Consider the following 26942-nt stretch of genomic DNA (forward strand, 5'->3'; position numbering starts at 1 on the left):
CCTCACGCCTCTCTCCTCCGCTTCATGGCGGCTCCTCGGTCTTGCCTGAGGAAATATGGAGCTCCGTGAGACACAGTGTGCAAAACAGTTAGAAATCATTACACTCTTTTGACACTTAGGTGCCAAGTGCTTGTGATCAGGTGGTAGAAATAGTTAAGTAATCATTCTGACCTAGACTATTTCGTGTTTGTTTCATAACTTATTTCAAAAAATGTTCTTCCCAACTTTGTGGAAAAGCCACAATGAGTAAAATGACCTGTCATTCCATCTCCGAGAGTTAACTGCTGTTAACATGTTGACATTTCTCACACTTATAAAATAAGTGTAATTCAGGTTAATCTTTTATATATAGCAGTTATCATCTTGACCTCTACGTGCTTAACACTGTTATTCTAGTTCACACCTATGTCAATACTGTCACATCTACTCTTGGAAGATTATATAATTTTTATGAGAGAAGACACGTCATGTATTGACTAACCTTTCAATCTACACCTTTATAACCATCCCTTCAGTATCTTTCAATAAAACAAAAATAGGTTGATTTCTCTATAGGTTAGCATAATGAGACTTCAAGTCAGTGGGTTTCAACATCTTTGTCATCTATGCCTACCAATGAAGCTTGGCTATATTGAAGTTGCTTTTAAACTTCAAAATGCAGCAAAATGCCATCTTTATTTTGAAATCTAATCTTATATGAAATCCCAAAATATAAAATAAACACAAAAAATAAAATAACTGAGTGCTGAAGGTTGAAGTCTGTGTATATGTGAGTAGATTGGGGGAAGAGGGTAAGCACTTTATTCACAGTCAGTCCTGCTTAGCCTTCCTAACACCCCACCATGATGCAGAACCCCAAGGCTCTGGGCCAAGAATGTTTGAATATCCCTTATCTGTGAGATGTCCTCAATCAGTACTTTTAATGAACTGGATGACTATTGCATCTGTATCTCCTCTGGTTTCTCAGACAGTACCTGACACAAAGTAGGCATTTAAGAAATATTCATCGACATAAAAGACATGAAATTCAAAATGAGGGAGTGGGTTAGTACGTATCCATCACTGGTACTTGAGAAAAACCTAGGAAAGTACCCCCCACCAAGAGCAGTAAAGCAGTAGTGGTAGATCTCTGTGGTATCATTGTACTATTAGGCTATAAAAGAGAGAATTCAATTACATTTTTTGACCAAGATTCTATCAGTGGTTGCAGAAGACAAAATATAACTGAATAAACACTTAATTTCTTCCACATTCAAGGTATTGTCTGAAGGACTATTGAGGCTGCAAAGATGGTAAAGGTACAGTCTCCCTCCTAAAGAATACTTAACACTCTGATAGGAGGGATAATTTACATAAAATTGTGCTACAAAGCTAGTCAATGCACCAAACAATATGTAAGGAAAATTTCCATGTTTTTTGAGCTGAGGTAGATAAATTTTGAAAAATGATCAACAGACAGCCTCATCAACGGGTGGCTGTTACAGAATGTAGAGGGTAACTAACACAGAAGAAAGTCAAAAAAACATGGGACAAATACTTCACTGAAGAAAGCATGGCACATAAAGCAGTTGGAGATGAGTTAAATGTTAACTTTTTGTCACTGGTGTTAAAAATACTGAGAATGGAGAGATGACACGAATTGTAGTGAGAAAAGCTTTTTAAAGTTGACATTTGAACTGAAAAAGGAGGGGGAGGATTAGGGTAGGTGGGGAAACATTTCAGTTTAATGAAAGCAACATGCATCACAGCCCAAAGGCCAAGAGAGAAAAGGTCTCCATGAGGAATAAGATGAAAGCAATCTGGCTGAAGCAAAGGGTGTTTGCTGGGTACCAGGCTTGCTGAGTGAGGTAGAGCCAGATTAAAGGCCAAGGTGAAGATAAAGAGAAGTTGCAACAAACAGCAATTAATTTTGATGACTGTACAACTCTCAAAGAAAACTATGATAGGTATGTAAAGTAGTAATGATGGAAAAGAAATAAAAGAAATGGAAGTCCTAAGGATACTGAGGTGGGCATGAAATCATCTCACTGCCTGAGATGTGGGCAATGAAACCAATTACCCAGAGAATTTGGCCGCTTGGATAGAATCAAGGGTGACAGGCAGAGAAAAACCCTCTAAATGGATAGCAAAGTTGTGCCAGTGTCAATTAAGAAATCCAGTTTCTGATTCTCTACTGTAAGCTTAATTGTTAGATCTGGGGTCCCACTGAGAATCAGTTGATCTTGTCATTTTATGGTGTACCGTTCCTCAGAAAGGGAAAAATGTACCCTCTGAGGGTGCTGGGGTGTAGACAGATTGTGTTTTAAGCTTTTCTTTTTCTATCGACATTAGAAATAGAAAACAAGAGTACTCTTAAGAGAAGACTCCAGAGTCACTAGAATCCCCAAAATGGTTCACAGAAATGTTTTCTCTTGCTAATCGAAATTTAGAAAGGGAAAAAGACAAGGAGATACCCTTACCGTTCTCATTTGACTGGATACTACAGGCAGAAATCTGGGAGACTGGCAGAATTCTTACCTTCTGCTGGCTTATGTTAGAAGTGCCAGGACTTCTCAACAACAGCAGCAGCCCTGGAGTGAGCAGCGTCCAGTCAGTGACATGCAACCTTGATACCAAATTGCAGGTAAAGAAATACTCTCCTGTACCACACGGCCCCTTGCAGGACACCAAATGGATTCCATAGTTTTTCTTCCAGCTTTAGGCTATTCCCAGGGGTTTAGCGTGTACATGGTAACAGATGAACTAAATGCTACCCAACTGGACATGCCAACACCGACACAGTGGTGAAGAAATTAGTACCTAGATTATTTCTTGTTTCAGTATTCCTTTATGGACTGACTCAGAACAAGGAATTCATTTTACAGTAGAAACACATTACAAACAAATTACAAATCAAAGCTTGTAAAAACCTTGGGGTACTCATTAAAATTCTAACCCCTGCACCATCCCCAATCCTTGGGGCAAACAACACAAAAATGTAGACATCAGAAGGACTTTAGGAAAAGTTTATCAAGAAACTGGACCTAATGGCCAGAGGCACTACTTCGGGCTCTTATAAAAATCCAGCATACTCCAAATAGAGGTTGTGAATTAACCCTTTTGAAACAGCATTTGGTTGCCCTCTGCCTAATGGCATCTCTAAATCTTCCATTTCTGATTGAGTGAACACTCTAGGAACTTAAGTAAGAAATCTGATACCATGAATTACTCTACAGGAACTAACCAGCATATTTGGAGACTATCAACAGGTAAAAAAGGGTGTGGCATCCACTGACTGGCAAGCCTTGTTATCCCCTTTGACCAGAAGACTGGATGTACATTAAGCTAAAAGAAAGAAAGCATTGTTATGGTGCTGGGTCAGTCCTTATAAACTGCTAACCATTTGCACTGCCATCCTCCTGGATTCACACAAGCCCCACCAGCTCTGACCCAAATTGGCAGCACTCCCAGGACAACTGGAAGACCATCCCTAAGGTGACCTTAAACTAAGCATTTTCAGGGCCAATTCCCAGGTCCCAGTAGCAGACAAAATCATGAAGTAGACAAATTTTCTCAAGATCACAGATGAAGAAACTTCCTTCTACCTACTTTCTCCCCTTATTGGGTCTCCCTACTCCTGGGGTGGGGGGTGGGGAAATCTTCCTTTTAACAAAGACTTCCCTTTCTTTAGCCACTGATTATAAAGCTGACTGGAGATCGCTGATTTCAATCTATTTTTCCCTTCCACTATGGGCTTTCCTTCAAACTTTGTCTTCACTCTCAATAACTTTCTCAACAGGTCAAGCACAAACCAGGTAACTCTTTATATCAGTTTTCCAAAGCCTGGTGACATTAAGTCATCAATCTGTTTGCTGGTTATGTCTCCATCTAGATTATGCAAAAGAACCTGAACTAATTTTTGTTCTTGCCAATCCAAGCAGCTGGGGACAACTCAGGAAAATGTATGCATAACAGGTAAGCATCCATGACCAAGAAAACAATGTCACTCTTTTCCTTTCAGTGAGATAACTGGACACAGATAAACATCTATAGAAGATCAAGGACTGTCCTTTGCTCAGGTTAAGATGTTAGAAGGGAATTTTTCCTTTTGCATTGAAAACAGGCAGAGCTTCACCTTCCCAGGTCTAAGGCAATACTGCAACCAAACCTTGTGGTTTGATTCCAAGATGCATCCTCCAGCCTCTCATGCAGGTCATAAATGGCCTCAGCAGTGACTCATTCAGGGGCACTGCCAAATCACCAGATGTTAAGGCTAACTCCTAAGTCACCCTTATGCAACCTAGGGTAGCTCAGTGGCGTACATCATTAGCCATCAAAGATTACATACAGGCAGACCAAAAATCCAGACTAAGTTGGCCAGGTAACAAAACCAAACTTTACAGCTACCATGGCCTAACTGTAGGCCTCCTATATCAGATATTTCAAAACCTGTCCAGCTACTACAGACTGACAGGGATAAACAAGAAGGAGATGTACATACGTCAACACGACAGGTGACAAGATACACTAAACCCCAACCTAATATGTCAGAAGTTCCATTCTGACCTTATCCAGGAACAATGCTGGTCTTTTGAGATAAGGTGTATAAAGAGTTCCAATCTGGATGGGCAGAACAATGTGGACTTGAATTCCTGATACCCTCTGTCACCTTAAAATTCCAGCCCGATTATAAACTCTGGTTTCTTTGTTCGTGAAAGTGAAAGTCGCTTAGTCGTGTCCAACCCTTTGCGACTCCATGCAGTCCATAGAATTCTCTAGGCTAGAATACTGGAGTGGATAGCCTTTCCCTTCTCCAGGGGATCTTCCCAACCCAGGGATCAAATCCAGGTCTCCCATATTGCAGGCACACTCTTTACCAGCTGAGCCAAAAGGGAAGCCTTACTTTCATAAAAGCACTACCACTTTTTATGAAAGCACTACTTTCATAAAAAGTAGTGTCACATAAACACATCAGACCAGATTTCATAGAAAACTGGCTTGTTTATCACAATTCTAAGTTCTTTTCAGGACTAAGATCGCTTTTCCTAGACTTGGGAATTTATGAGTTGGAAAAGGCAGTTCTCAATCTTTCCATAGTAACAGGAGTTCAATATTACTATGCAAATGTTGGAAGCCTTTCAATCAAAAGTTAATAGCCTCTGTTGGACTTGAAAATTGCCTTGCCCTGGACATACTGACAGCCCAAGGAGGAGGAGCTTGTGCCATCACTAGTGAAGAATGCTGCTTCTATATAAATCACTTGGGGCAAATAGTGTCTAATCTATACCTTTTGCCCGTGGAGAAGGGAATGGCAACTCACTCCAGTATTCTTGCCTGGGAAACCCTATGGACAGAGGAGCCTGGCAGGGAACCACAAAGAGTTGGACACAACTGAGCAACTAACACTTACTTCCTACACTTTTTGAAGACAAGATAAACACGCTCCATCAGATAAAAATGAGGCTCAGCCATTCTATTGGACTGAACTACTCTTAGGGAAGGGAGACTGATTTCATGGGATATGGGGAAATGGGCTTAGATTTGTTATTTTCTGTTTATTCATTCTCATTCTAATCTATGTTCTTCTCACCCTTTGCAGATCTCTTGCCACTCAGTTGCTAACCCAATTCTTCTCTCCACAGTTACCAACTCAGATTTTACTTCCAGGGACATTGCAGACAGGGGAATGAAGGAGTTCAGAGTATGTCATCCCAAAATATGTCACTCTGCAATACTGAATATTTTGAGTTAAAAGCAACAGAGAAAAAGCTGATGCAAGAAGGGCACTGTGACCTTCCTTTTTCTTCCAGAGAGAGATAAAATTCCCATGTAAAAGATGTCCTCCCTATACCAGGAGGAAGAATATTTTTTATCACCAGAGATGGAAAACTGGACCAAGAAATCCCCATACAAACAAACCTTCTTAAACTAACCCTTATCTTCCTAGTCATTTCTCCACATTTCTCCTAGCAGAAATCTCATTGTCTTTTTCTTTTCTAAGCTTTCTGCCCTGATCACTTTCCCAGGTTGTCATTCTCTTCTGAGTTTCCATGTTCGCGTTAAAAAAAGAAAGAGAAAACAAAAACTTCTATGCTTTTCTCTTGTTAACCTGTCTTATGTCAGTTTAATTCTTAATTCCATCTGGAGACCCAAAGCGCGTAGAAGAGAATTTTACCTTGTCTAAACCGTTTTCTTTCTGGTAACATTCTAATGTCATGGGAGAATTACACTCCCAAACCCTTGGATTATTTTTAAATTCACTCCTTTGAAATACATACAAAATTCTCACGTTTGCTCACTGGCCCCCTTAGAAACTCACGCTCATACTTATGATGATGTCAACCTCATTATAGCTGTTTCAAGAATTAAATAAGTGTAACATGCTAGGAAGTGAATAAATTGAAGTCGTCGCTCAGTCTTGTCCGACTCTTTGTGACCCCATGGACTGCAGCCTACCGGGCTCCTCCGTCCATTGGATTTTCCAGGCAAGAGTACTGGAGTGGGTTGCCATTTCCTTCTCCAGAGGATCTTCCCGACCCAGGAATCGAACCCGGGTCTCCCGAATTGTAGGCAGACGCTTTACGATCTGAGCCACAAGGGAAGCCCTGTAACATGCTAGGAACAGTACAAAACCCATTAAAGGAGGCCCTTTTAAAACCTTGGCATAAGGACGCAAAAGCAATACAGGGATAAGGAGAGGTGGCCGTGGGCTGTTTCAAGGTGGAATCCATCACCTGTCGGGAACAGGACGTGAGTAACTTCTGGTCCAGCCACCGAGTTATTTCTCCTAGCGAAACCTGAAAAACCGGCTTCCCTCCTGGGCGCTGCAGGGCGGGTAGCTTTCTCTGCTTCCGCTTCCGGACGGAAGCTGTGCTCCCTGCCGGCAGTCACGAATGCAGCGGACGGCGCCTGCGCACTGGGAGGGACGGGCCGAGGACCGTTTCCTATGCGGAGAAATGCGCATGTGCCTGGGGTTGGACTTTGTCTGCTTTTTCGCAAGCTGAACGCGGAAGTGCGGGAGCTGAGGGATTTCAGCTGCTCGGATTCTGGCGCGGCTACTGGTGTGAAATGGAGGTGGACGCGGCCTCAGGAGGTGGTCGGGACGGCCCTCGGGAGCGGCGAGGCTTCGGTGAAGCTGAGAGGCAGCAGCAAAACCACGAAGTGCGGTCTCAGTCCGGGGCCGCCCTGTCTCCCAAACACTCCTATTGGTTGGATCTCTGGCTCTTCATCCTCTTCGACGTGATACTGTTTTTCTTCGTGTATTTTTTGCCATGGTGAGTACTCTGAATGTAACACTGAAGGGGTGAGGGGCTTAGGAACCTTCTCCGCAGTTTGGGAAGATGGGTGGGGAAGAGGAAAGGAAATTGTGTGCCGAAGAATATGATCTATCCACGGTCTTTTTAGTGGCAGGGTCCGGTAAATGGTGGAGTTGGAATGAACAGTAGAGTGAAAATGGCTTCCTTGGCACCTCAAGGCAACTTGGCTTCATAATTTTTGTTGTTATGTTTTGAAATGAAACCGGCTAGGTTTGAGTTCCTGCACTACCATGAAGAAACGGGAGAAGTTATTTGACTTTTTGGAGCTTTGTAGCTAGTTTCATCTCAAGGGACCAATAGTAACCTGGTCATAGGGGTTTGACTTATCTCAAAGCGATGTATTTGCATATTGCTTTGCAGCAGTAAACACTCAGCTAAGGCTTATTGTTGTTATTTAGTGGCTAAGTCGTGTCCGACTCTTGCAACCCCATGGACTGTAGCCCGTCAGGCTCCCCTGTCCATGGGATTCTCCAGACAGGAATACTGGAGTGGGTTGCCATTTCCTTCTCCAGGGGATCTTCCCCACCTAGGGATGGAACCCACATCTCCTGCTTGGTAGGCGAATTCTTCACCCTGAGCCACCTGGGAAGCCCAAAGCTATTGTTACTATACAACAGTTTGACCATGAGCAGGGTATCTAAAATAGGTCCAAAACTCACTTCATAACTTCTTATCCGTTAAGTGTTCCCATTTCAGAAAATGTTAACTTTATCCAATTCTCCTCCCAGAAGCTTGGGACTGTTTTTGACTTACTGCTTTTTTTTAATACACATCCATGCACTCCAGAACAATTGGTAAGTCACAAAATTGCTTAGATACCTCTTGGAAAATCCATGCTCTCCATTTTCATTGCCACTCACTCTGAAAAGACAGTTTGGCAGAGGGTAAAGGAAGGGAACTTAGAGAAGGGAGATGGTGGAGCAGAACAAGAGGGACACAGATCTGAGATGATAAGGGACAAATTCAGAAGAGAAGCACTGGGCTGAAGGAGGAAAGCAGTGCAACTCATTTAGTTATTAAACAGCTCTCTTGGACTTTGGAGCTAATTGTTGACTCACTCCAAGTTTTCCTTCTCAATCTTGTTATTGAATTTGCACTCCCTGAAAGATAACTGTCTTCTTTTCTCACCCCTAGTCCCCAATGTTGGCCAAGATCTGGGCATAAATTCAATGTACCTGAAGCCCCATTGTCTGTGATTCTTGTATTTCTTGAATGGTGTGGCAGAGGGTTCAGTGGGACAAATGGGAGATGCTGCTGCTGCTGCTAAGTCGCTTCAGTCGTGTCCGACTCTGCGACCCCATAGACGGCAGCCCACCAGGCTCCGCGGTCCCTGGGATTGTCCAGGCGAGAGTACTGGAGTGGGTTGCCATTGCCTTCTCCGAATAGGAGATGAGTATTTCTATAAAACCCCCTGTTAAGTCACTTGCAAAGGAAAATCTTTCCTCCTGATTTTTGGTGTTACTTCAAATACAGTGATTTTTTTTTTTTTTAATCTAAATTTTCAGCTCTGGGTAGAAAATGGAAGACTTAACAAGGAATCAGTTCAGTTCAGTCGCTCAGTTGAGTCCGATTCTTTGAGACCCATGGACTGCAGCATGCCAGGCCTCCCTGTCCATCACCAACTACCGTAGTTTACTCAAACGCATGTCCATTGAGTCAGTGATGCCATCCAACCATCTCATCCTCTGTTATCTCCTTCTCCTCCTGCCTTAGTCTTTCCCAGCATCAGAGTCTTTTCCAGTGAGTCAGTTCTTTGCATCAGGTGGCCAAAGTATTGGAGTTTCAGCTTCAGCATCAGTCCTTCCAATGAATATTCAGGACTGATTTCCTTTGGGATGGACTGTTTGGATCTCCTTGCAGTCCAAGGGACTCTCAAGAGTCTTCTCCAACACCACAGTTCAAAAGCATCAATTTTTCAGCACTCAGCTTTCTTTATAGTCCAACTCTCACATCCATACATGACTGCAGGAAAAACCATAGCTTTGACTAGACAGACCTTTGTGGCAAAGTAATGTCTCTGCTTTTTAATATGCTGTCTAGGTTGGTCATAACTTTTCTTCCAAGGAGCAAGCGTCTTTTAATTTCATGGCTGCAGTCACTATCTTCATTGATTTTGGAGCCCCCCAAAATAAAAGTCTGTCACTGTTTCCATTGTTTCTCCATCTGTTTGCCATGAAGTGATGGGACCAGATGGCATGATCTTAGTTTTCTGAATGTTGAATTTTAAGCCAACTTTTTCACTCTGCTCGTTCACTTTCATCAAGAGGCTCTTTAGTTCTTCTTCACTTTCTGCCGTTAAGTGTGGTGTCATCTGCATATCTGAGGTTATTGATATTTTTACCAGCAGTCTTGATTCCAGCTTGTGCTTCATCCAGCCCAGCATTTCTCATGATGTACTCTGCATGTAAGTTAAATAAGCAGGGTGACAATATACAGCCTTGATGTACTCCTTTTCCTATTTGGAACCAGTCTGTTCCATGTCCAGTTCTAACTGTTGCTTCTTGACCTGCCTACAAATTTCTGAGGAAGCAGGTCAGGTGATGTGGTATTCCCATCTCTTTAAGAATTTTCCGCAGTTTGTTGTGATCCACACAGTCAAAGGCTTTGGCATAGTCAATAAAGCAGAAATAGATGTGTTTCTGGAACTGGCTTGCTTTTTCGAAGATCCAGCGGATGTTGGCAATTTGATCTCTGGTTCCTCTGCCTTTTCTGAAACCGCTTGAATATCTGGAAGTTCGTGGTTCACATACTGTTGAAGCCTGGGTTGGAGAATTTTGAGCATTACTTTGCTAGTGTGTGAGATGAGTGCAATTGTGCGGTAGTTTGAGTGTAGTTTTTACTCTTACCAATATGCAAATCATTTAGGAACAGGCAAACGACTAAGATGATCAAGATTTTCACAAGTTACCTGGAGAAGGAAATGGCAACCCACTCCAGTATTCTTGCCTGGGAAATCCCCTGCACAGGAGCCTGGCAGGCTACATAGTCCATGGAGTCACAAGAGTTGGACACAAATTAGCGACTAAACAACAACAACAACAGCACTTATATGTGACATCTTAAAAAACAAATGAACAAATTGAACAGAAACAGACTCATAGATGCCGAGAACAAACTGGTGGTGGCCACAAGAGACAATGGTGACAATTGTGTGACAGGGTTCAGGGAAAAAGACAAAGACAAAAGATTCAGGTACAAAATTCCAGTTTAAATAAGTCATAGGTTATAATGTACAATATTAGGAATACTGTCAATAATATTTCAGATACTTTGTATGATGACAGATGGTTGCTCGACTTACTGTGGTGATCAATTTGTAGTGTATATTAATGTGAAATTACTATGTTGTAACATGGAACTAATATAATTTACGTTAACTCTACTCCAATAAAAATCAAGCATTATTTTATATGCAAAAAAAAAGATTTTCAGAAGTTTACATAAGGTATTTAAAGGGGGAAGAAAAAGGAAACTTTGTTGACATATGTTTGTTTTTCCAGAATGGTTTGCCTGATACCCAAAGAATTCTGGCTACTGGAGTGGATCCCTGAAGATGACTACAGACTTCTTGAACAAAGAAGACAGGGCTGCTCATCAGAAGGATTTCAAACTCAAGGGAGCCTCCTTTCATTGTACACATTCTATTGTTATTTGTGGGGTGGGGTGGGGTGGGAGAAACTGTATTAAACAGGTAATGATCTCACCCATTCATAGCTAAGTTTGTAAAACTTGACTTTGATTCATGTTTTAAAATTTTTTTTCAAATTGTCTGATGGCTTTACAGGGGCTGAGTATAAAAAGTATTTTACGTGGGATTTATTATACTCATTAATAAATACATTAATGTTTTTCTCTTTAACATTTTAAGAGTTGGCCAGAGTTTAGTATGATGCAAATAATACAGTAAAATAATGTGAAATATTTAAAAACAAATTATTCAAAAGCATGGAAAGAACTTGGAAAAAAAGGAGTAAAAGCTATACGAGAAAGTCCAGGCCCACAATGTATTTGCTGCAAATGCCAGTTTAATTTTTAGGTGGCCCTCTGTTATGGTTGCTAGGTTGGTACAATTTTAGAGAAAGTATATAGTATCCAGTGGTGGAAGGCTAGAGGGCATGTCATCTTTACTTGGATGCTTCCCCTCACTTTTAAGCTCTTGAACTCAGTGAAACACAACTGTGTTTCAAAACTAATTTTTAATAGGTTTGCATTAAGAATGCTTGTGGCCAAAACATGTTTATTATTAATGTCTGCAACTTTTAATACTTCAGCAGTCACCATATTTACTCATTGAGCAAATATCTGAGCACTTACTGTGGGCCAGGTACAGCACTGAACAAAACAAAAATCCTTGCCTTCATGGAGCTTACATTCTTTATCTAAATATAAATATGTTAATAATTTTATTTCTAACAGTGATCAGCTAGTATTTAATCAAAAAGGTCACATTCCCAAAGCAGCTACTATAAGCCCTTCAGAAGCTATTCCTATTGTATGTATAACAGATATTAGAAATGGGCTCTCGTCCTTGAAGTTGGTGGTATTTTATATATTGGAATTGCCTAAATATTTTTCAGTTCCCTTAGAAACAGGATGTAGGTCTGGTAAACTCTCCATCGTCTACTTTTTAGAATGGCGTTTAGATTAGTGTGAAATCCGGGATTGATTTTGGAGGACTCTAGCCTAATGCCGACTGTTAGGTTAACAGTTATGCCTTCAGAGAACCTAATAAATCTGCCTGATGAGAACATTTTAGGCTTGAAGCATCTAGACAAACACAGAATTGGGATTTCATTGAGGTTACCAAACAGACTGTATGAATAGTTTTTGTGCTGCTTGCTAATAATTTTGTCCAGTAAATGAAATTAGGTGTGATGTTTTCATTTTAACTAATTACTTGTGTGTTAGGTCACAAAGATTTATAATCCATAGCACCTTTCTGAGCCTAAAATCAGCCTACTACCACAACTCTTGAATATTTCAATGTCCTACAGATGAAATCATGCCTACCACTGTGCCATCTCAGATAATATAGTGTACTTGTAGGCTTTAAACTGTGTAAATGGGACACCAGGAACAATTTGGCAAACTTGCTACAATAAAAATAAAGACATCAAAAAAATAACATCAAAGTGATTTTAGTCTGATCAATTCCTTTGTAAATTTCACAGTTTCATTAAGTGAAATGATTGTTTTAACCATTTGAAATCAATTGGCTAATGAGTAACTGTGGTGAAGTCTTTGCAAGTCTATTAACCTGAAATTTTTAGGATGTAAAGTGCTCCATATACCTAGTCCCTAAATGGCATGGGAATACACTCAGAGGCTACAAAATTATTTAGTGAGGGCATTTAATGTAGACGTTATTCTCTGGGGAAAGGGTCACCAAACTACTCAAATCTGGCCCATTTGCCTCTACCTGTGAGCTAAGAATGATTTTTACATCTTAAAATGATTGAGAAAAAAACAAAAAGACTATTTCATGAAGTGAAAATGATGTGAAATCCATGTTTCAATGCTGCTAAAGTTTTACCAGAGCAGAGACAAGCCTATTGATTAGCATATTGTTAGGTAAATGTTATGTTCTGGCTGTTTTCACACTACACTGGCAGAATTGAGTGGCTGTTACAGAGATCTTAGGGTACACAAGGCCTAGATTATTATATTTACTCTCTGACTCGTTAAAGAAATTTATCAGCTCCTATGGGAACTCTCCTTTAGACCTCGCTGGAGTTAAACTCTTAACTCCTGTGATAAATTTTTTGATCGGTGATATTCCAAGTTCACCCCTGAACTTTAAATTGACCTACATTTCCCATAAAATACATAATTCACAGGGATGAGAGGAATCAACAGTTCATGAATGCAAAGAAAAGTCCAGCCATATTAATCAGTTTACCCCCCTCCAAAATTTTGAACCAGAAGAAACTGACTTCACATGAAAATACTCTGAAGTATTTTGAACATTACAGCTGTTGGTTGTGTTATTTTGAAAGTTACCATAATCTTATAACCAGAAGAAAACATCTATAAAAATAGTCACCCTAGAAATAAAAATTTCACATATGAATGATTATTAGTAAATACATATTCTGTCTATATTTGGAGTGTCGTGTCAACAAAAACAAATAGTCGGTTTCTAGTCTGTTAGTACTACAACATAATTCAGGAGGTTTTAACTGGACAGCAGTACTTTAAAAAGCCCCCAAATCAGACATTTCTGTGTGATGTCTGCAACTTGATTGTGAGCTAAACTTCATACAAACCTATGAGATTGTTGTTAAGTATCAGAGATCAGTTTAAATGTTTCATATAATACATTTTCAACTGGACATAAAAACAAACTACACAAAGGTTTTGAAAATTATTAAAAATACTTGAAGCTCATTTTTCTAGTATTTTACAATATTATAAAAGCAGTAATTAAATACACTGACATTTCAAGTACAATTTTACAAACTTTACAATATTTACAAACCTTCCATACTAAAAGCTATGTTAAAAAAAGCTTTCTTAAAAGATAAAATTTTACTTAGTTGATATTCAAGTATTTCTACGTTAAGAGAATATAAAATAATAATCACCTGCTGTTACAGTTAGAAACTTCTCTAGGTGGAAGACAAAATTAGGTCACGATCTGATAACTGGGTGAGCTTAGACTTGTACAAACAATTATTTTCTACTTATCTACAATTATTCAGTTTTAATCATTAACATTTTGGAATACTTTAACAATTTATGGAACTGGTCAAAATATTGAATTTACTAGTTTACAGAATTATTATGTTTTATATATAAAATTTACCCAAATTCTCAGTTCTCTAGCACGGACAATATAAAACTATTCTAAACCACAGTTAGTTTACCAGCTTAGTACAAAATTAAATAACTATGAAATAAGGCAATTAGTTATTTCCACTTGTAATGATAAAAATGGAAAACTACTTTTTTTTTAAAGGAAAGCCTCCGTGAAAGTAGGTGGGGTAAAATTATTATTTGTTTAGAACAGAAAAAAGGGAAGGATGCTCAATTTAATGCATTTCATTAAAATTAAACCTATATGAAAGGCAAATATTTAATCTGGAAACCCAGAATGATTTTCAAATTCAAGACTGTGAATATCATTAAAATGGGCTGACAACCTACAAATAGGTACTATTATAGCAGGGAAAATTTAGGCAGTCACAGTGATATTCTTAAAAAAAAGGCTTTAGGTTAATTCCTAACACTGGTTATTAGCAGCCCAAAGTAAATCAAACCAAAATAAAAACCTTTCATATTTCATATAAAACTAGAAAAAAAATTAACAAATAAATATACTAAAGTGAAGTATTTTAATTATTTTTAGCTTACATAACTGAAGTAATGTTTATAAATACATACAACAAAGGATATTCTGAAGATAAAAATTCTAGGAGCAAAATTAAGTCTCTTCCAACCTTGAGAATTTAATTAAAAATTGCTTTATCATTAAGGCTTTTTTCCCTAAAATGCTATCAATTTCATGGGTTGATTTTTTTTTTTTAAGACACTTAAGGAATCATATATAGTAGACTATCACAGAAGTCAAAAGCAAATGAGTGAAGCCTTTTGGCTACCCATTACAAAGTGCTTCCTCACAAAGCAAATACTACTTGGACTATGCAAACCACCTACCGTCTGCTATCTTTCAGTTAGCACAGTTTACTAATCTACATATGAGTACTGCTTAGTTTAATACTTATGGGTCTACCAGTCAAAAAATAAAGGGTCAAATTACATTTTTAGTCAACCGCAGCATGTGAAAAATGACTCTGGGTACACCCTGATTTTCTATTTTTTGAGGCATGCCAAGGCTCTTCAGAGGGAATTTCCAAAATACCCAGTAAGTTGATTTTCACAAGATAAAAGATCTGTGTAGAAAGTTAAAGTGATTAATGACTAATGACACCATGGTTTTAATTTCACATAGCACTAGGTTTGGCCAGTTGATTCTTAAATGGTCTCTAAGAAGTAAAAGCCCACTGGAGTCATCATTTATCTATTACAGTGAATACCAGGTTTATATTTTTGCTCAGAAGGGCAGTTTGAACCAAAACTACTATGTAACACAGGTCCTAGCTCTCTTTCATTCTGAGACAGTGAATTATCATTACAAAAGCCACTGCTCTCTGGAAAGCAAAGCTTGGGCCTCTGATGGTATTTCAATCTATATGTATCAGTCATGCAGTTATCAACGGAAAAATAGGTAGTTAATGAAACTGTCTCATTTGGATATGTAGAGCTAGAGTCTGTTTCTGGCTGGCAGAAAGCACCAACAGCTGCACCTGAGTCTGCCTGAAAATCTTTAGTTGAAGAGTTGGATGGGGTGTTGGATGTGTTGCCGACATACTCTTTTGCTTGAAATGTTTCCTTAAATCTTTCATCGTTCACACACAGACTCATGTCTACACCTGGCTCTGAAGCTGTACTTAGACTGTGCTTCAGAAGACTAGAAGAGTTAGTTTTAAACATCTCTGTTAGTTTGACATCAGGAGTAGAGTCATTTTTCTCTGACTGTGGCACACTGGTCATAGCATATTTCTTTGGTGGCAGAGGGGGTGGTGCATTCTGGCAAACAAGTTTCGGCATCTGACAAGCATCAGGTCTACGGACTGACTGAACCAGATGGTCCCTGGATGGAGAGCTCTCAGAGGAATAGCGGTCCATCATAGTTTGCTGCTGGATGAGTGGAGCAGTTTCTGGCTTTGACCCCACAGTTCTCCTATGTGAAGACCACGATGAAGATGGTGAGACTGTTTCATTACTGTTCACTCTCTTTCCAGAACCAGAGTTATCATCATTGTGAAAAAGCAAACCTGTTCTCTCAGACTTTTCTATATTAAGCCACTCAGAAAACTTGGGTTCACTTGATTTTTCAAGCTTCTGTTCATCTGACTGGTGGGTATGTTCTCTGACTGTATGGTCCTTGAGTATTTCTGGATTGGATAAAGGGAATGTCTTTCCATTAGTTTCATGTATATGTGACCTGAAAAATAAAAACAAAGCTAAAACACCATGCACAAATAAGCAAAAATGGAGGGAAAAGAAAAACACTTGTCTTGTTAACTTCCCAATATAGTGTTTATGTTATTGGTATAACATAAGAGAAGTGGAAAGATACCTGCAACCATTAACAATTTACACTCTGAATCCAAAACCTTTATGCTAGAATACATAAATGTTTACCAGAAACATCATTACCAGTATCAGATTTGTAATAATTAGAAGTGTAATTTTTTTAAAAAAAGCAAATTTCCAGGAAATCGTCGGTGGTCCAGTGATTAGGACTCAGTGCTTTCATGCCTGGGCCCAGGGTTCAATCCCTGGTCGGGGAACTAAGATCCCACAAACTGTAGTATGACCCCCCAAAAAAACTTTCAACTTACAAACACTGAAGTTACATTTATTGTTATAAATAATAGCAGAGACTTAAGGAAACTGTTATTAGCAAATAATTCAATACTCTAAAACACTTCCGAACCAACATTACAATGTTTATAGCAATGAAAGTACTTTTATTTATAATGCTGTAAGGCTAGGATACTAATTAAAAATAATCAGACTAGTTTTACTTAATAATATCCAAGATGAACAGAAATAGTATCACGTTACAAATTATTTATCTTCATGTGATTATTTTCTCTTGTAAATTGCATGAAATTCAGTTACAGTATGAAGATGAAAAGAGTTGAGGCTCTGCCAAGTAGATTAGAACTCTACTGAAATCTTGGCTCCATTGGCTTGGAGCAAATTACTTAATCTAAACCCCAAATTTTCTCTTTTGTAAAATACCATCTACCTCAAAAGAATGCTGTTAGGATTAAAACAAACAATCATATATCATACAAGGAACTTTGTATGCTCTCCCATCATTAAGGTCTACATCCTTTTAATGATCCCCAATAAAATATGCATCATAACACTCTAGACCCACAGCTTTCAGGTAAGTATATATGCCTATCAGGTAGCTAAGAATGTCTTTCTGATAAAGAATTCCTATTATACATGCATTTAGAAGATTCTAGTATTTCCAAACAGCTATGATTACCTTTTTATCAAAGGATTTTTTATTTGTAGATGTGATTCTGGGTGGAACTCATGAGCTTTATAACCTATGTCTAAGTTCTTGAGTTCTCTTTTAAAGCCTGAGGAGGAAAATGAGAAAAACAAAATTATTTAAATGATCTTTCAGAATTTACTCCATCTGTAAGTGAAGTGAAAGCCACTCAGTCATGTCTGACTCTTGGCAACCCCATGGACTATAGAGTCCATAGGATTCTCCAGGGCAGAATACTGGAGTGGGTAGCCTTTCCCTTCTCCAGGGGATCTTCCCAACCCAGGAATCGAACCCAGGTCTCCTGCATTACAGGTGGATTCTTTACCAGCTGAGCCACAAGGGAAGCCCAAGAACACTGGAATGGGTAGCCTATCCCTTCTCCAGCAGATCTTCCTGACCCAGGAATCAATACTTCTCCATAATTTACATAAGGTTTTCTATAAACAGGTAATTCTCTTCCAAATTAACAGACAAAAACTAGTTATTCAAGCCTTTGCTCAAATAATACCTTTTCTGAACACTTTATATGAAATTAATGGTTCTTTCCTCAATTTATTACACATGAAAATGTCAGCAATGCCCCAAAAGTGTTATTCTTGATGGGTCATGTGGAACTGTATTTCCCATTTACTCTTTACTGATGAAAGGGTGGGAAGATCCTACATTTGAAAATAGATACCTTGAGTCGCCTGCCAATGCCGGAGACGTAAGAGGACTAGGATTCGATCCCTGAGTGGGGAAGATCCCCTGGAGGAGGGCATGGCAACCCACTCCAGTATTCTTGCCTGGAGAATCCCATGGACAGAGGAGCCTGGCAGGCTACAGTCCATGGGGTCGAAAAGAGTTGGATACAACTGTAGCGACTTAGCATGCGCACACAACTTAAGTTTGGACTCACTGTTCATTGGATGGTTACTTTATATTAAAACCAACTTTAAAAACTTATACCACCTTACAGTCTAGGTTTCTTCCTTTACATAATGAGATACTGCTATCTATTTTACCTGCTTCACAGGAATATTAGGAACATCAACTGAATTAAAATGAGTGAGAGGGTATTATGATAACATGTAAAATGTCATTCCACCATGAACTATCTACCATTTATTGACTGCTGACTCAAGTTTTAAGAAGTTGATAGTAATTATTTCACTTAATCTTTACAGTTGAAAACCATTTTTACTTGAAAAGACAATGGACCAACTTCAGTTATTCAGAATTGGGTATCTGACATACATTTTCTTCAAAATGAAAGTGAACCTGTCATTTCAGGAAAACAACTGGCAGTATTTATTGCCAATGATAAAATTCAACCTTTTGGATGAAAGCAAGAGTTTTGGAAAACCTGTATTTACCACCATGGGTTTTGTAGTTTTCTAATAATTAAGACTTTCTGCTAATATCTGTGGTAATATTTAAAAATGTGTTCTTTAAAAAGATATATACAGAAATGTAACAACATTTGGAAGACTTGCATAATTTAGCAATCTAAGCCTCTCTCTTTGACAGCTACTTTATGACTAAAAAAAAAAGTAGTATCAGAAAGAATCTTGACTATTTTTCATTCTTTAAAGTCTGAGAAATTTCTAAGTTATAATTTCCCATCCACTGTGATTTTAACTATAGAATGTTAATTTACTTCTTAACTTATCTGTAACTTAAAGTTTAATATTCACAAATACAAAAAGAATTAAATACTTAATTCTCAAAGTATCCACACAATGGGCAGCAGGAGGCAGCAGAGGTTTTATAAATACACTTGAAATTTTAATATCACTATGGCAGGCATTCAACCAAGTGGTCTGACTTCAGAATTCCAACTAACTTAAAAATAGATGTGTTATTTTTCTCTTCTGCTGACACAGACATCCATGTGTCTTTACTGAGAATTTTGGCTCCAGGTTCTTTGCAAATCTTTAAGAGCTGGATTTTAACACTTGGCAAAGAAGCTACTTCAACATCAACACAAGGAGCTTTAATTAATAATGCTAATTTTGATACTGTATACAAACAAACCTAAAGCCCAACAGTCAAGAAATCAAAATATATCTACTTAATTTGAAAAGGTAACCTAGATTTAAAACAGACTTACATAACAAGAAAACCAAACTGCTATTTTAGACACTATAATCCTCACTCTTGTTGTATATGAAGATTTCAGACTAAAAAAATAATACTGCAACTAAAAGCCTAGAAATCCAAGAGCAATAACCTAATCAATGACCTGATTTACAATAAAAAAAAAGTTAAAATTTGGATACTTTAGGAAAAAAAAAATCACAAAACTTTAACTGTATAAATATTTCTGGCTAAATTTACTACATGCCAAAAGAAACAGATACTTTAGTATGTAATAATCTACTCTAGCAGATACCAAATTTGGGGACGATATGAAATAAAAAGCAATGAGTCTTCTTTTCTCACTGGTATTTTACTTTAAAGAAGGAGCAAATAATGCTATTTTGCTACAAATTAAATTTCAAAACTGAAAGTTTATGGTTTTTAAAAATATGTAAATATTTGATGATGCTGGGCCAGCCACAGCAACTACCTCTCAATGGTCGGCGAAGCTCCTAGAGAAAATAAACTTAGTATGCATAGAGACAAAATCAACTGTTAAAAGTACCTCTAAAGTATAGTATATTCTTTAGATATACTTTGTAATGTATTTATTTTTAAATGAATATACTCTGAAGTTTGCAAAAAAATCTTAGAGAAAAAAATCAAACTTATGTATACAAATATACTTTTTGATTAAAATATTTTTCATTTATTAATTTTAGGATTTAATAATATTAAGGATAGTGTATTTCACACAGCATAATGGAGGTACAGATTTTTTTATAATAAGAATTAAGGAGATTAACAGATTTTTTTTGACCACTGATTAACTCCTTTCACTCTTACTTGTCCTTTGCAAGATCAAGACTCTCAGCTTGCACCAACCCTGACTTCTATGATTAACTGAGGTTAAGTATTACAGACTCCAAAGTAAATGGTAAATGTTTTTGAAAGGCCTAATAATTCCTTTGTGATTAGTTACTTACAATCTGTAAAAATCTTAACATACATTAATTACAGTAGATAACCTTACTCCACAGAGAAAAGAGTCCATTAGGTATGAACTCCTTCAACGGATTCATCTAACATAATACATACTGAATGGTACCCACACTCACCTTTATCTCTCCCATTACAGAATAACTACCACTCCTTTAATTCAAAGCCTTCTTTGCTTCACTTTTACTCTACTTCCAGAGATCTTATTCCATTAATTACTGTTCTGTCCTACTCTTAATTTTCACACCTTTCTCCTCCTCTGTACAACATTAGTCCCTTACTTTCTGTAGCATAAATGTAAAACTAAGCTCTCGGTTTCACTTTTCTCCTTTAGTTTCCCTGGTGGCTCAGCTGGTAAAGAATCTGCCTGCAACGCGGGAGACCTGAGTTCAATTCCTGGGTTGGGAAGATCTGGAGCAGGGAACAAATCCACTCCAGTATTCTGCCCTGGAGAATTCCATGGACTGTACAGTCCATGGGATTGCAAAGAGTCGGACACAACTGAGAGACTTGCACTTCACTTCTTTACTATTCACAGCAAGGATTTTGACAGACACATGCATTTATTTACTGCTTTTTTATTTGCTTTTTATTTTACTGTAATCTTTTCTGAAAAACTTTTAGTTGGAAGATAACTTCAAAAAGTTCAGAAAAGCTGAAAGACTAAAACACTACAAAGAATACCTGCCTGTATATCCTTTACCCAGATTCACCTATTATTAACATTTTACCTATTTTTTTTTCTGAACCATTTGAGAATAAGTTACAAACATCACGGCCCCTTACTTCTAAACACTTCAGTTCTACCACATTCTTGGTTATATTCTAATGTGCCTCTAACACTGCTTTCACTAGGTCACTAATGCCTTATTAGCTGCAACTAGCAGTTTTTAATCCTTATTCTGCTTTACCTGTGACCATTTTTCTTCTTGAAGCTCCCCATTTTCCTAGTTTCCGTGTGATAATTCCCTCTGCTATATTTTCCAGTTACCACTCATTCTTTTCCAAAGTTGCTCCTTCTCTCTACCTTAGCTCATCTCTTCTAGTCAACAAACCCCATGCTCCTTCATCTACCTTCTGCCCTGAAATCTCACATTTTCTTGAGTGATGTTGTTCACATCTCTGGCATTCAATTCTCATATATGTTGATGGCTACCGATACATAATGTTTCCTGCATTCCAGACATTTGTTACTGTCTAATAAATCTATTTACCTAAAATGACAAACAAATCCAAAACTAAATCTGACATCCCCACTTGACGCCAAAATATGAGGGCTTCCCAGGTGGCCCAGTGGTAAAGAATCTGCCTGCCAATGGAGGAGATGAAAGAGACACAAGTTCGATCCCTGGGTCGGGAAGATCCCCGGAGGAGGAAATGGCAACCCACTCCAGTATTCTTGCCTGAAAAATCCCATGGCTAGAGAAGCCTGGTGGGCTACAGTCCATGCAGTCACAGAGTCACACACGACTGAGTGACTGAGCACACTCACCCCCCAAATTTGTCTCTTCTTCCTATATGCCTCCAATTGGTAAATGGTGAATCCACTTACGTAAGACCCAAATACGGCTACTCCTAACTTCCTACTTTTCCTGCACTGTGTACATCTGTCATAGAACCTAACTCCACTGTCCACATGTTCTTATAATCTCTGAAATCTTCTTTCTTGACATAGATACAGGCTTTTAGTTTATGCCCTCATCTTTTCTCCCCTAAGCTATTAAACTCTGTATCTAATTTTTCTCCCACTGCTCTAAATTCACCCTCTACACAGCCACTAAAAAGTCTTTTCTAAAATGCAAACTGGAGTATACTACTCTCCTCGTCCTTTGGTGCCTTTCCACTTCTTAGGATTTAAAAATAGCATAAAAGTTTCATCATGATTTGGCTTCTCTCTAGCCTCTATCCATCATCTCAGAATTTCCATGGAATTTCCATTCCAGCCTTGTATATAAGAAATTACCTGTATTTTTCCAATATGTGGTATCTTCTCCTGACCATGTACTTTTGAACCTGTCATTTCTTCTGTTTTAAATGTAATTTAAGTTATTTGAAATTATCCCCATTAGTGATCCATTTTTAATACAGGAGCTAAAACATTGTGGAATTTCAACAATGTTTCCAAATAATAGCTTTAGGCAATGTAAGTAGTTTTTCTATTTCCAACAGAGCCCATAAATATTACAGGCTATACAGTATCTCTATCAGTGAAAAATTATCAGTGAGACAATGGCATTACTTTAGATTTTAAATTCTCTACCAGCACATAAACTTATACAGACTAATATCAAAAGCTGACTTAAATGTCAAACAGAATATAGGAATAAAAAATTTTTTTCTAAGGTTCTGTTACTTTGTGAAAGTCTTTTATCTATGGATAGAAAGTGATTCTTCAGGTTAATAATGTACATGTGCCCCATTTTATAAATAAGAAATAGGAGAAATCCAAGAAAATGATACCATGCCGCAAAAAATTAAATTGTGCTTTATTGGGGGAAAAAAAAATCCACACAGGGCAACCTTTTAGCTTAGGAAATAAACTGCTACACCCACTTCAACATATTCTCAATCAAAGACTAGGGGAGGGGAATACACATATAGATACCATAAGGTATGCACTTTAATAAAGGTTCCCAAAGCAAAGACTGGGCTTCCCAGGTGGTGCTAGTGATTAAAAAAAAAAAAAGCCTGCCAATGCAGGAGACTTAAGAAATGCAGTTTGATCCCTGGGTCTGGAAGATCCCCTGGAGGAGGGCATGGCAACCCACTCAAGTATTCTCGCCTGGAGAATACCATGGACAGTGGAGCCTGATGGGCTACAGTGCATCGGGTCACAAAGAGTCAGACACGACTGAAGTGACTTAGCATGCATGTACACAAGCAAAAACTAGCTTAAAGAACTCTTGCAGGTTTTGCAGTTTATTAAATAAGAAATAATATTTGTAATATAATGCAATTAATGTAGTTAAATAAAAGATGGGTTACATAAAACCACAAAAAGATACCACCTTATACCCACTAAGATGGCAATTATTAAAAAAAAAAAAAACAGAAAATAACAAGTACTGGTGAGGATGTGGAGAAGCTGGAACCTTTGTGCACTGCTGGTGGAAACATAAAATGCTGCAGCTGCTATGGAAAATAGTGTAGTGGTTCCTCAAAAAATTAAACATAAAATTGCCAAAGGACCCAGCAATTGCACTTCTGGGTATATACTGAAAAGAACTGAAAGCAGGGATTTCAGGTATCTATATAAATAGTAGCATTTCATACAATAGCCAAAAGGCAGAACTAACCCAAATGTGGACAAACAAAATGTGTTACATCATATAATGTAATGTTATTCAGCCTAAAAAAGGAGTGGAATTCTGATACACGGAGGAACTCTGAAGACACTGTGCTAAACGAAATAGTGAAAGTGAAAGTTGCTCAGTCATGTCTGACTCTTTGCGACCCCATGAACTGTATAGTCCCTGGACTTCTCCAGGCCAGAATACTGGAGTGGATAGCCTTTCCCTTCTCCAGGGGATTTTTCCAACCCAGGGATCGAACCCAGGTATCCTGCATTGCAGACAGATTCTTTACCAGCTGAGCTACAAGGGAAGCCTGAGAATACAGGAGTGGGTAGCCTATCTCTTCTCCAGCGGATATTCCCGACCCAGGAATTGAATCGGGGTCTCCTGCATTGTAGGCAGATTCTTTACCAACTGAGCTATGAGGGAAGCCCATTAACGAACTAAATAAGCCAGTTGTAAAAAGACAAATATGTGTAATTCCAGTTACAAGAGGCATCTACAGTGGTCAAATTCGAAGAGCCAGAAAGTAGAACAGCAGTTGCCAGGGGCTGGAGGGAAGAGGAAATGGGGAGTTGTTTAATGGGATAGAGTTCAATTTGAGAAGGTAAAAGAATTATGGAGATAGATGCTAGTGATGGTGGCAAAACAATGTGAATGTAGTTATTATCACGCAATCTTTACTTAAAAATGATTAGAATGACAAATTTTGTTATGTATTTTACAATTAAAAAGAATATTTTTAAGTGGGCTACACATATACTCTTTCATAATAAATGGGGAAATCTACTACAAAGTTCTTATAGCAATGAACTCCAAACCATTGAAATTTCTATGACCTTGTGTTTTTATTAATGTCAGGAAGCAAGCATCATTTTGTACAGAGCACTGAACTTGCAATTATTGTTCAGTTTTTACTGACTTTGGCTGTTGATTTTTTGGCCAACCCCTTACTGTTTCCTGTAATACTTGGTTACCAGATTTTTATCAGATTTTTAAAACAGGCGAGACATTTTATATGGGAAAGGAAGGATATTTCCTTAATATAAGTGCTTCCTTCTGATATTATACTATCTGAAGAAAACAAAATACTTAAAATATTTAATCATATTTAACATCTGCAACCTGAAAAATAATCTCCATAAAAGCCTGAAGGAAGATAAAGACTAAAAACAAACTTTAAAATGTGTTCCTCATGGCTGTTTTTCATTGTTAAAAATTATATCCCTTCTAATCCTCTGAATTCTAAAATCTGAAGACAATGTCTTTGACTGCAACCTCTATGATCCCCTTGCTCATCATTTTCCCTGAACCCCATTTCCCGATTTCTTCAGGTATAACCTCTCAGGAACAATCCCAAATTCTATACATATTCAAACATCTAATTTTCTTTGCTTCTGAGCTGCTGCATGTTGCTAACAAATCACCTATAATAATGTCACACCATTACACATTCACTGCTTCCAAATTGAACTTTTCCAACAGGCTGTTTATCAGGTTTTCTGTCTATCCTTAATGCATGCGGCAGACATTAGGACCGTTCATACATACTGCAATGCACTGGTAAATTGCCCTTTTCCATCCACCCTCTGTGATATTAGCCTGACTGTGAAGACTTGCCTTGGCCAGTGAGATGTGAGCGGAAGCACCTGGATCGCTTCTGGGCTGAAAGTTTTAAGAGCTTACATGTGATTGATTCTCCATGTTGTGTCCCCTTCACTGCCCTCTCCCGCAATATTGCAACAATTAGACAAATACTGGTGAAGATGCAGGTACCATGCGTCTCAGGCCCTGAGTGATCACCAGGAAGAGACTTCATGCTGACCTCGACTGTACATGTTTTGTGAGCAAGAAACAATCTTGTGTTAAGAGATTGAGATTTTCAGGTTGTTACCACTGCACAGCCCAGAATCTAGCCTAGCCTGGCTGACACAGTTTCCCTTTTTCCTACTTCTTAAAGTAGCTATTTGCATCCTTTAAGACTTCAAGCATAAACTCACAACTTCCATCCTCATTACTCATCAACTCATCAGTAGAAGGACTGTTTTCAGCTACTTTACTCTTAGTATCATGATTTACTTTTTACTGCTACTACTACAATATATTTAAATAAAAATTTTACCTTCTAAGTGATTTTTGCTCTGCTGGGAGGTATAGTTCACATATTCTGTATTTAGGTTGCTTGTCTTAATCTGATCACTAGAAAATAAAATAAAACACACACCAAACACATCAGCTATCATGGATTATTATTTACTTTTCCCTAAGAAAGGAAACCACATTTGTTAAACAATTATTATACACCATGTGCTGCTCTAGGGGATTAATTACATCTCACATTAATACTTAAAAGTAGTTAATATCCTCATTTTACAACAGTTATTATCTTCATGTCACAGATTAAGGCTGTGAAAGTCAAATTAATTTGCTCAATAACTTAAATCAGCCTATCTGGTTACAAAGTCCTGATCTTTCTAATACCTTAAGAAGTATTATGAAATTACCTTGCCAAATAAAAAAACTTCCCTAAGTCTTCATTATAATGATTATTTTAGTAAAACATGGGTGGTCATTTTTTGCAAATCTGGCTTTTCAATAATGAACATGATAAAATATCAGCTAATATCAAATTAAGATGTTTTAGACTGATAAGGGAAGACATAGTGGGTTAACTGACCTAAGCTGTGGACATATTTTAGAAGTTACACAGAGATGTGGAAGTAGCCTAACAGTAATGTAATAAATGTTTTCAGAATTAAGAATTAATTGAACACAAACTTAGTTACTTGGCTGTATTCTTTAATATTTGCTAAAGGAAAAATATCTCCTTCACGGAATTGGGTTATGACAGAAGAAAATAACCTCAGCTCTGAGTTACAGATGTTGGAGATGGGATAATGAGCATTAAATAGATTGAAGAATTAAGCAATTAGCTTAATGACAGATATACCAATTTAAATCTATGGTTTAAACTTGTAGTTTATATCAATAGTTTTTAGTGGCAAAATGATAATGCATTTTACTTTCTAAATTTCTTCAAAATAAACAGTTGTTATTTTGGGAATCAGGAAATAACTATTAAAAAGAGAAACTTGAAATATCAAATAACCTGCGATATCCCAGGTTACTCTGAGCTCAAGCTCTTTGCTTTTCATTTAACTGACCCCAATCTTTGAAAGTGCCTTCAAGTAATTAAAAAGAGAGAATGGATGCGGG

General features: G+C 37.9%; 2 protein-coding genes and 1 long non-coding RNA gene across 10 annotated transcripts in view; 1 reads left to right on the forward strand and 2 right to left on the reverse strand.

Annotated features, from left to right (window-relative positions):
* Positions 1-6943, reverse strand: part of LOC145515838 (uncharacterized) — a 90273-nt gene extending 83330 nt beyond the window's left edge. The window contains exons 1-2 of the long non-coding RNA XR_014061044.1: positions 6930-6943; positions 6714-6895 (exon numbers count right to left, since the gene is read on the reverse strand). This is a non-coding gene — a long non-coding RNA (uncharacterized LOC145515838). The remainder of the gene's footprint in view (positions 1-6713; positions 6896-6929) is intronic.
* Positions 6944-6949: 6 nt separating this feature from the next.
* ARLN (allregulin) lies at positions 6950-12417 on the forward strand. The gene is made up of 2 exons (XM_081493294.1): positions 6950-7253; positions 10796-12417. Coding segments are annotated over exons 1-2 (207 nt in total). The 5' UTR covers positions 6950-7047; the 3' UTR covers positions 10797-12417.
* An 835-nt stretch (positions 12418-13252) lies between these two features.
* The window catches only part of USP53 (ubiquitin specific peptidase 53), a 57586-nt gene continuing 43896 nt past the window's right edge, over positions 13253-26942 (reverse strand). For 7 of the 8 annotated variants that reach the window (XM_081493195.1, XM_081493183.1, XM_081493213.1 and 4 more), the window contains 3 exons: positions 25849-25925; positions 17365-17461; positions 13253-16302 (listed from right to left, as the gene is read on the reverse strand). In XM_081493195.1, coding sequence (XP_081349321.1) covers positions 15312-16302; positions 17365-17461; positions 25849-25925 — 1165 coding nt within the window. In that variant the 3' untranslated portion in view covers positions 13253-15311. The remainder of the gene's footprint in view (positions 16303-17364; positions 17462-25848; positions 25926-26942) is intronic. The other variant, XM_081493223.1, reaches the window with a different exon arrangement.

The sequence above is a fragment of the Giraffa tippelskirchi genome, chromosome 1, assembly GCF_054371585.1.
Source record: "Giraffa tippelskirchi isolate mGirTip1 chromosome 1, T2T-mGirTip1v1.2.pri, whole genome shotgun sequence".
In the NCBI taxonomy this organism is placed as follows: domain Eukaryota; kingdom Metazoa; phylum Chordata; class Mammalia; order Artiodactyla; family Giraffidae; genus Giraffa; species Giraffa tippelskirchi.

Coding starts and splice junctions, on each gene's coding strand:
- ARLN (XM_081493294.1), top strand. CDS start 7,048: ATGGAGGTGGACGCGGCCTCAGGAGGTGGTCGGGACGGCCCTCGGGAG.